Raw genomic sequence first — 10274 nt, 5'->3', positions numbered from 1 at the left:
GGGGTGAAGGGGGAGGTAGGGGGGGTGAAGGGGGAGGGTAGGGGGGTGAAGGGGGAGGTAGGGGGGTGAAGGGGGAGGTAGGGGGGTGAAGGGGGGAGGTAGGGGGGGTGAAGGGGGAGGTAGGGGGGGTGAAGGGGGAGGTAGGGGGGTGAAGGGGGAGGTAGGGGGGTGAAGGGGGGGTCCCCCACCATCTGTACCCCTCCTCTGAGCCTGGCTCTGTCTGCTGCTGCTACAGGAAGTCTCTCCAAGGTTCAGCCATGGGTCACCCTGAACACTGCTCCTCCTCCTGCCCCCACCGTGCACCACACACACACACACACACACACACACACACACACACACACACGCTCGCATGCACCACACACACACACACACACACATACATGCACGCACGCACACGCACACACACACTTGCATGCATGACACACACACACACACACACACAAAAGCTCGCACACACACACACACACGTACACACACACACACACACACACACACACACACACACGTACACACACACACACACACACACGTACACACACACACACACACACACACACACACAAAAGCTCGCACACACGTACACACGTACACACACACACACGTACACACACACACACACACGTACACACACACACACACACACACACACACGCGTGTCCTCCCGCCCCACCTGAGTGGTCTCGGGGAGGTCAGGGAGACTGCCAAGGAAGACGAGAGGTCTGAAAAGAGAAAACAACGAGCGTATCATTCAAACAATTAAAGAAACATTTCCTCTAGCAGAGGCGCCGGCAGAGGCGTGTGTGAGAGAGAGTGTGAATGACCTCTCCCTGAACCCCTCTGTGAACTTCTGCTTCAGTTTCACAGTCGACTTTGTCTGCCCTATCACGCTCTTACCTAGCTGCACAGACCAGTAAGAGGCCGAGGCGGGCGGGAGAGGGCGGTGGGAACTAAGTAGCATGGAGCTACACAGAGCTTGTTATTGTTGTGGCTTATATAACCCAGTGGATATGTTTTTTTTTTGTGTTTTTTTGCCGTTTGACTATATCAATCCCAGTAAACAAAGAGTCCAAAAGACGTCCTCCTCAGGGAAGCCGGATTGTGGGTTCAGATGACGTCTTTCTAGGACGTCCAGATGACGTCTTTCTAGGAACGTCCAGATGACGTCTTTCTAGGACGTCTTATGGACTACAGAAGACGATTCTGTAGTCATTAAGATGTCCTAAAGACGTCTTCTGTAGTCCTTAAGATGTCCTAAAGACGTCATCTGGACGTCCTAGAAAGACGTCATCTGAACCCACATTCCGGCTTCCCTGAGGACGTCTTTTGGACTCTTTTTGTTTACTGGGATGAGAGCTGATCCAAACAGTTTGTCATTTCAGCGGGGCGCTCGCCCGTGATTGGTCCGATAAGGAGGCCAGCAGTGTCTCTGTTGCCGCCTCACACCCAGTGTGATTCCTGCTTAATAAAGACAGCGCTTGCACGACAGTCGTAATTGTGGCTTGAGTTTTGACACGCCGGTGTGACAACCACATTCCCAGGCCTGGCCTCTGCAGAGAGCTGTGTGGGGTTACGGCCGGGGCAGATATGAGAACAGCGTCTCTGTGATGGAGTACTGGATCCTCACCGGTCTGCCAGAAGCACCGCAGAACAACTTCATAACCGGACACGCTGGAAAACAGCCGGGGTCAATCGGTCACGCCTGGGCTGAGGTCGATCACGCTTGGGTCAGGTCTAGGAAATGGTCTACAGTCATGTCTAGGCTAGGCTAGGTCTACAGTCATGTCTAGGCTACGCTAGGTCTACAGTCAGGCCTGGGTTTAGATCTACAGTCTGATCCATTACAGTTGTTCAGTGATGAGAAACAGGTCAGAAAGGTCAATGAACTTTCAAATCTGTCTTTGTTATGCAGTCGTGCCATTGTTGCCCTTTTTAAAAACAGATTTTCATTTGAAAAGAGATGACCTGTGGGCCGTAAATAGAAGATAAATCAGATAAATAGAATCAGAATCACTTCTATTACATCACAATGGACAAGTACACAAGAATACAATTATTTGGCTTTGGTTCTTCAACATTGGTATTGCAGCATCAAGATACAAAATCACAATAATAAAGTAAAGTTAAATAAAATAAGTAATAATAAAGTGATAAAGTGATAGTAGCCAGTAAAGGGATAGTAGCCAGTCGTACTACAGTGGATTCAATAGTGCAAAATTCTCTGCAAAGTACAATAAGATGAAATGCAATGTAATACAGTAATAAAGTAGTCAAGTAGTATACAAGTAATCAAGTATGCACATTTATTATTTGTGTAGTATGCGTGTGGTTGGTTTGGGGGAGACAGTCTTTTGTTTTCTCCAGGAGGCTGATAGCTTGGGTGAAATATCTGGTTAACATCCTCTGGGTAGAGGAATAAAGAAATAAAGAATGTAGGTTATATTATGAAAGGCTGATATCCTCTTTTAACAACCAATGCCCCTCATATTGTTTTGATTTGGTAACTCAACTAAAGTTCTCCACAAAAAGAAAAGTAATGTATATTAACCCATCATGCAATTGTTTCTTTTGATTATTACTACTCGATCTCTTCAGTTTGTAAAGCGTCTTTGAGTGTCTAGAAAAGCGCTATATAAGTCTAATGTATTATTAGTAGTAGTACTAGTAGTAGTAGTAGTAGTAGTAGTATTATCATTATGATTATTATTATTATTATCTAAAACTTCTTGTAGAGTAGACTTGTGTTTCTATACACAATATTACAGCATTCCTCTGTAATATGAAAATATGTTTCAAATAAATGAATATCTGCATATCTGAGCTATTCTGGTGTCTGTTCATAGAAACTGAGAATAAAAAACGTCGTTTTTTTAAAAATTGAACAGCCATGTCCTCTGCACTGAGAGAGCGACCCCTAGTGGACACAAGCTGCCTCTGCGCTCCTTCAACAGTGACTGCGATAAGGACATTTGCCGACAGAGGGCGCTCGTGTGTCAGTAATGACAACTACAGGTACTGGGAGCAGCAAGTCAGAACAAAGGAATTATCGCACACAGTCGTTTCACACGAAGGAATCACGTATATAGGAACTTAATGGGCTGCAGCGTTATTAGCTGAGGTGATGATGCCACGACTAAAACGTATTTTCATTCAGGGTTTAAAATATACCTGTTCCCTACTCAATCTCTTCATGCTGCACGATTATCAATAGCCTAATATCACGTGATTATGGACGCTATTAGGCTCAGGATCTAATTGGCAAAAAGACAATTTCATTTGCAAGATGTTTTAATCATTGTTATTTTGTTGACATTGCAAACCTGGGTAGCGCCTGCCCCCTTGTGGAGAAATAAGGTATTCGCCTAGCTCGCCTATTAAATAGGGATTCGAGAATATTTAGAGACCAAACAATGACTGATCTAATTGTGTTCCCTTTGTATTTACAAAGGCTTTCCTGTCCCGTTCCCTTCATAAGTGGCCATGATAGAGCCAGTATAGAGATCAAGACACAGAGCACGTATAACTCATAGTCCAGTAAAAGCATCATTCAATTTCACAACAGAAAACACATCTCTGATTGTGTGGTGGTTCGTGGCTGCCTGTGTTTTGCACCACAGGCCACAGTTTGTACACAGGCCACGTCCATCGTGAGGAATATCACAGTTGAGTGTTTACTCATCTGGGTTGGTGATGTCAGATGACAGAAAATCGTTACAAATCCACTTCCACCGTCTCCAGAGAGGAAGTGGGTTGTCTGAGTGACCTCACCATATAAACATGACAGTCTCTCTGACATTGCCAGCGGACAAGTGTTTGGAACAGTTGCAAATCTGTGCTAGCACACAATGCTACATGAAGGCTACATGAATGCTGTGCTAGCACACAATGCTACATGAACCCATATCCGGGAAAAACACATGGGTACATGGCTTAACCTTGACTTGGTGGTATTCTGTCCTGAAATATTGTTGTCTCTCTCTCTCCAGAGTTCCTACACGTTTCACCAAGTCAAATTTAAGACCTCTTTGAATAGAATTTAGGGCCAATTTTTAGACCTAATAACTGAAACGTGGGACCTTTTTAGGCCTTGTAAATCGGATTGCTGGGTTTTAGACTTTAAGGCTTTAAGACCAGCACGGGAACCCTGTCTCTCTGTGAGTCTAACAGACATACAGTCTGAGTCTCTAACAGGAGCAGTCACAGTGACCTCGTTGCCTCCACTGTACGTAGGCCTACTCACTGAAACACAAACCAAATACGAAACACATTAACTCATCTGTCTCTCAACGTACGAGGAGTCGAGCGGTCAACCCCGTCAGTACATAGACCTCCTTCTTAATGCTTTCCAGAGAGGCTGGTATCCATATACTACAACCCCCGAACCTCACCGCCTTGTGTAAAAGGAGAAGGAGGCATTAATCCTCATCTAGAGCCAGTCAGTTTCTCAGGGACTGGCTAACTCACTCCAACCGCATGTGCAGCAGTCTCCCCTGACGGATGTCCCTGTCAGCGCGCCAGCCTGGCCTGCTGGCCGTGTTCATCTGAGGGCCTGACCGACCGCCTCCTCCACCCCCACCAGGACAGCCCTGTTACCCCCCCCCCACCCACCAGGACAGCCCTGTTACCCCCCGCCTCCTCCCACCCCACCAGGACAGCCCTGTTACCCCCCCACCAGGACAGCCCTGTTACCCCCCCACCAGGACAGCCCTGTTACCCCCCCCAGGACAGCCCTGTTACCCCCCCCCCAGGACAGCCCTGTTACCCCCCCCCAGGACAGCCCTGTTACCCCCCCCCCCAGGACAGCCCTGTTACCCCCCCAGGACAGCCCTGTTACCCCCACCACCAGGACAGCCCTGTTACCCCCACCACCAGGACAGCCCTGTTACCCCCCCCAGGACAGCCCTGTTACCCCCCCCACCAGGACAGCCCTGTTACCCCCCCCCCCCCACCAGGACAGCCCTGTTACCCCCACCCCACCAGGACAGCCCTGTTACCCCCCCCCCCCAGGACAGCCCTGTTACCCCCCCCGCCAGGACAGCCCTGTTACCCCCCCCGCCACAGAGGAGAGACACACAGCACAACATCTGTCCAGACAAGCCAGCTCACTTGGTGGGTGTGTGTGTGTGTGTGTGTGTGTGTGTGTGTGTGTGTGTGTGTGTGTGTGTGTGTCAGAGAGAGAGAGTGAGAGATATTTGTGGATAAATACAATGCCCTACTACAACTATTGGAAAGAGGAAGCATTTTGTTTTCTTTTAAGAGAGAGAGAGAGAGAGAGAGAGAGAGAGAGAGAGAGAGAGAGAGAGAGAGAGAGAGAGAGAGAGAGAGAGAGAGAGAGAGAGACAGAGAGACAGAGAGAGAGGTATCTCAGGTGGATGATATCTCAGGAAGGTTGATAGACCAGCATGGGGGGTCAGAGGTCATGATGACTAGAGCCTCTATGACCCTCCTCTGTCAGCCTGGGCCCGTCTGTGTCCCAGACCTCACAAGCACAACAAGGAGCTGGACGCCACAGAGAACACGACACCATCGTAGTTGAATTACTCGCCACACTTTATTCACACATAGCTTCTGCATTTACAAATACAAATACAAATACAACACCACCCACATCATCCATGCTCACACAGATCTCAGCAGGACCTCTCAGGTTAATGAGACTTTGGTATTAGTCAGGCTTCACTCTCACACAGATCCCACCAGCCAGATCTCTCAGGTTAGAGACTTTGGTGTTAGTAGGGTGTCATTCTCACCCAGATCTCTCAGGTTAGGGAGCCTCTGGGTTTTAGTAGTGTGGTTTCATGTGTGGTTCAGTTCGCAGAGGAATTGTACATTCTAAAAAATTGAGATGACAAAAATAATACAAAGGTTATTGAAGAATGTGCAAAAAAGGGTGGTTATATATAAAATAAGAACAACCTTTGTCTCAAAGGAAACAGAAAACGCAGTCAGTCAAACTGGACAGACAAATTTCGTTCAAAACAAACATACAACACATACATACTTTTACTCTCTCTCTCTGTTCCCTTTCATTCTCCTCACGGTTTTCCTGAAGGAATATATCCCAGTAAACAAAGAGTCCAAGAGACGTCCTCAGGGAAGCCGGAATGTGGGTTCAGATGACGTCTTTCTAGGACGTCCAGATGACGTCTTATGGACTACAGAAGACGATTCTGTAGTCTGTAGTCCTAAAGACGTCATCTGAACATCCTAGAAAGACGTCATCTGAACCCACATTGCTGTTTCCCTGAGGACGTCTCTTGGACTCTTTGTTTACTGGGTTACGGGACACTTTTGGTCAGACGTTGCTGTTAGGTTTCTTTTCAAGTGTGTCAGAAATGATGATCATGATGTATATCTATCTAACTATTTAATAGTTCTAACTCTAAATACACCTGCAAGGCAGCATTTTGATTTTAAAGCAACACAAAAAGAAAAATCCACATCAAAAAACGAAAATATCAGCAAAAATACTAAAATAGTCAAAGGTCCACACACACCCTGGCCTAAAAACTACAAAAAAATCCAGAAAAAGAAAAAATCCATGCAACAACGAAACAATAATTTGACTATAAGTGACAAAAGAAAACCTTAAGATTGTTTAAATACAGCTGGAGTCTCGCGGTACGTAGAAAGATGTAATAAATATATTTGTTGATCGATCATAAAAAAGGGAAGTATGCTCTCAGCATGAATAAAAAGACCCACCACCGCCGAACAAAAACATGGGGAGGATAACCCGCCCCTGCATGGCTCCTCTGGCCTGTGTGTGTGTGTGTGTGTGTGTGTGTGTGTGTGTGTGTGTGTGTGGGTCAGTGTGTGTGTATGTGTGTGGGTCAGTGTGTGTGTGTGTGTGTGGGGGGGGGGGCTCCTGGCCTGTGTGTGGGTGTGTGTGTGTGTGTAGTCACTTCCAGAGTGTCACATGCCAGCGTAGTTCACAGCGCTCAGCGCTGGCCTCCGCTTCCCCTTGATCTTCAGAGATCCGTAGCGAGCCTGGGGAGGGGGGGGCGACGACACGTCAGAACACACAGGACCCCTAACTCAGAGACTCACCCTCACACTCCACTTTTAAATCCAACCTCAAAACCTACCTGTTCTCCCATGCATACCCCTAACCATCTCCCCTAACCCTGCCACCCCCTCTCCCCCCTGTACATTGCTGCGTTACTGTGTTCCCCGTTCGTTAACTCTGTGTTCTATGTGCTCATGTTATCTGTTGTTAACTCTGTGTTCTATGTGCTCATGTTATCTGTTGTTAACTCTGTGTTCTATGTGTCATGTTATCTGTTGTTAACTCTGTGTTCTATGTCTCATGTTATCTGTTGTTAACTCTGTGTTCTATGTCTCATGTTATCTGTTGTTAACTCTGTGTTCTATGTGTCATGTTATCTGTTGTTAACTCTGTGTTCTATGTGTCATGTTATCTGTTGTTAACTCTGTGTTCTATGTGTCTCATGTTATCTGTTGTTAACTCTGTGTTCTGTGTCATGTTATCTGTTGTTAACTCTGTGTTCTATGTGCTCATGTTATCTGTTGTTAACTCTGTGTTCTATGTGTCATGTTATCTGTTGTTAACTCTGTGTTCTATGTGCTCATGTTATCTGTTGCTTGTTGTTTCTGTGTCTTCTGTTTTTCCCATATTGTCAGCGCCTTTAAGCCCCGGAAAAGCGCTATATAAATACAATGAATTATTATTATTATTATTATTCTAAGTACTCCAGTGAGGACTTATGACTCACGTCTTTGCGGACTTTGGAGCGTGTGATCTTGACGCTCTGGGAGCGCCTCAGGCCTCTCTGTGTCACCGCCTCGTCCTCTGAGAAGGTGTGTTCCCCCTCCTCGTCCGTCCTGTCCTCCTGGTCGTACTGGTAGTACTCTGGAGGGGGGGGGCACACACACACACACACACACACACGCACACACACACACACACACACACACACACACACACACACACACACACACTGCTGTCAGGGGAGGGGCAGGGCTGACAGGACAGCAGCCTCACACGAACACTGGAACTGATGCTTGAGTTCATTGTCATGTGCGCTGGGATACAGGAGAGTGTGACAGGGTCGTTGAATTCTTACGCACAAACTCTCACCTTCAGCAACAACAACAACAGCTTATTTAACGAACGTCACTGGCTAATGCTAATAGCTGAACCCAGAGAGAGTAACACTGTGGTCCAACTGTCCTGAGGAGCTGTTCCTCATGATACCAGTGGTCTCAGAGAGGAGCCTGAGAAGACATGAAGACATGATACCAGTGGTCTCAGAGAGGAGAAGACATGATACCAGTGGTCTCAGAGAGGAACCAGAGAAGACATGATACCAGTGGTCTCAGAGAGGAACCAGAGAAGACATGATACCAGTGGTCTCAGAGGAGCCAGAGAAGGCCTGCGGCCCTGGGTCAGGTTACACTAGAGAAGAGACGCCACATGGCTGCTATCCTCAACTGACCTGTATCGGAATGACAAATACAGAAAGCTTTGGCCTAGATAAATCACATAAGTGCAGTCTGTTTTCTTTTCTTTTTTTTTGAGAGAGAGAGACAGAGAGAGAGAGAGAGAGACAGAGAGAGAGAGAGAGACAGAGAGAGACAGAGAGAGAGAGAGAGAGAGAGAGACAGAGAGAGAGAGAGAGAGAGAGACAGAGAGAGAGAGAGAGAGAGACAGACAGAGAGACAGAGAGAGACAGAGAGAGAGAGAGAGACAGAGAGAGAGAGAGAGAGACAGAGAGAGAGAGAGACAGAGAGAGAGAGACAGAGAGAGAGAGAGAGACAGAGAGAGAGAGAGAGAGAGAGACAGAGAGACAGAGAGAGAGAGACAGAGAGAGAGACTGTCAGTTGTCTCAGAGTAGCCTAGCGAGTGGAGAGACACTGTTGGGGCTGGGAATATGAGATGTGATGCTGGGAACATCAAGGCAGGTTTATTGTACAGCACATCTCATACAACAGAGACAATTCAAAGTGCTTTACATAGAGCATAAAAATGTACAACAAGAGAAGAATAGGTAAAAAATAAAATAATCTAAGTAATAAAAATAGATTAAACAAATAAATAAGATAAAACATTTAATGAGCATAGATAAAAATGCTCAGTGTTCAGTCATAACTGCTGCAGAACGTGAATGTCAACACCATTTTGTGATTCATATGCAGTTAAAAGTACTTTGAAATCAATTCTCTGAGAGACTGGTAGCCAGTGGAGACATTGGTGTAATGTGTTCAAATGTCTTTGTTTTTGTTAGGACCCTAGCAGGTGTGTTCTGGATGAGCTGCAATTTGCGAACAGCCCCTTTAGACAGGCCTGTTAGTAGACCATTACAGTAACCACGTCTACTCGAAACAAATGCATGGATGACCTTTTCGTGGTCTTGTTTGGGACGTGAAACCTCTCATTCTTGCCATGTTCTTCAGGTGATAGTAGGCTGGTTTAGTTACTGTGTTTATGTGGCTGGACCAATGGTCATGTGCCCATAGATAAGCCCTCCTAGTGGGTCAGTGCCAGGGTGAAACAGCAGGGGTGTCAGGACCCAGCCCTGGGGCACACCACACTGACCCCCTGGCCAAGCAGGGACGTCACCACGCACCACCCACACACACCAAGCACCACCCACACACACCAAGCACCACCCACCCACACACACCAAGCAAGCAGAGTACAACTGCACTGCAAAAACACACAGGCTGCTGTTCCAACTCTCTCCAGAAGAGGGCAGCGGCGACACAGGAACAGCCGTTTCACAACACCTTCTTTGTTTGTTTCCGAGCGCGCCCCACATCTGCTTCCCATTACAGAAATATAACAATTTCCTCAGGATTTGGAAAGACAATTAATTCTACAACGCTATTTATGAAAAAAAAAAAAGTTTGTTTAGCCTTTCTGCAACCTGAGAACGCATTTTGGAAATCCTAGCTCACACACACAATGGAAGGGCAAGCTGACAGCACATACTGGTCGACAGATTCTCCAGACGCTGACAGATATCAGCACCTTTCCGTGTGAGAGATCGTTTCCAATGTATAATAAACGGTAGAAACAAACAAATAAACCCTTTCATTATGAAAGCTGCACCCTCCTCCAACACACTCAGATACGTCTGCTGTTCGCCTGATTGAATACCAGCGGTCACGCCTGAGTGAGCGTGCACGTGACCGCACGCCGCACGTGACCCGGTCATGTGACTGTCTCTGAGAGCCCCCCCCCCGCCACCCTGAGCTCCAGCCAGAGGGCAGAACAATAGAAGCCCACGCGCTGAGCCCCCCCCCTCCCC

The 10274-nt window shown here is 47.1% G+C and overlaps 1 protein-coding gene across 1 annotated transcript in view; it reads right to left on the bottom strand.

Annotated features, from left to right (window-relative positions):
* Window positions 1–6193: 6193 nt before the first annotated feature.
* Window positions 6194–10274, bottom strand: part of reep3b (receptor accessory protein 3b) — a 34323-nt gene continuing 30242 nt past the window's right edge. Inside the window, exons 7-8 of the mRNA XM_080541702.1 lie at window positions 7737–7873; window positions 6194–6990 (exon numbers count right to left, since the gene is read on the bottom strand). Of these exons, the coding sequence (XP_080397828.1) occupies window positions 6916–6990; window positions 7737–7873 (212 nt within the window). The 3' untranslated portion in view covers window positions 6194–6915. The remainder of the gene's footprint in view (window positions 6991–7736; window positions 7874–10274) is intronic.

The sequence above is a fragment of the Nansenia antarctica genome (assembly GCF_963989245.1).
Source record: "Nansenia antarctica genome assembly, chromosome: 11".
Lineage (NCBI taxonomy): Eukaryota > Metazoa > Chordata > Actinopteri > Argentiniformes > Microstomatidae > Nansenia > Nansenia antarctica.
Note: the sequence above shows the minus strand (reverse complement) of the source record. Positions and strands in the feature narration are given on the sequence as shown.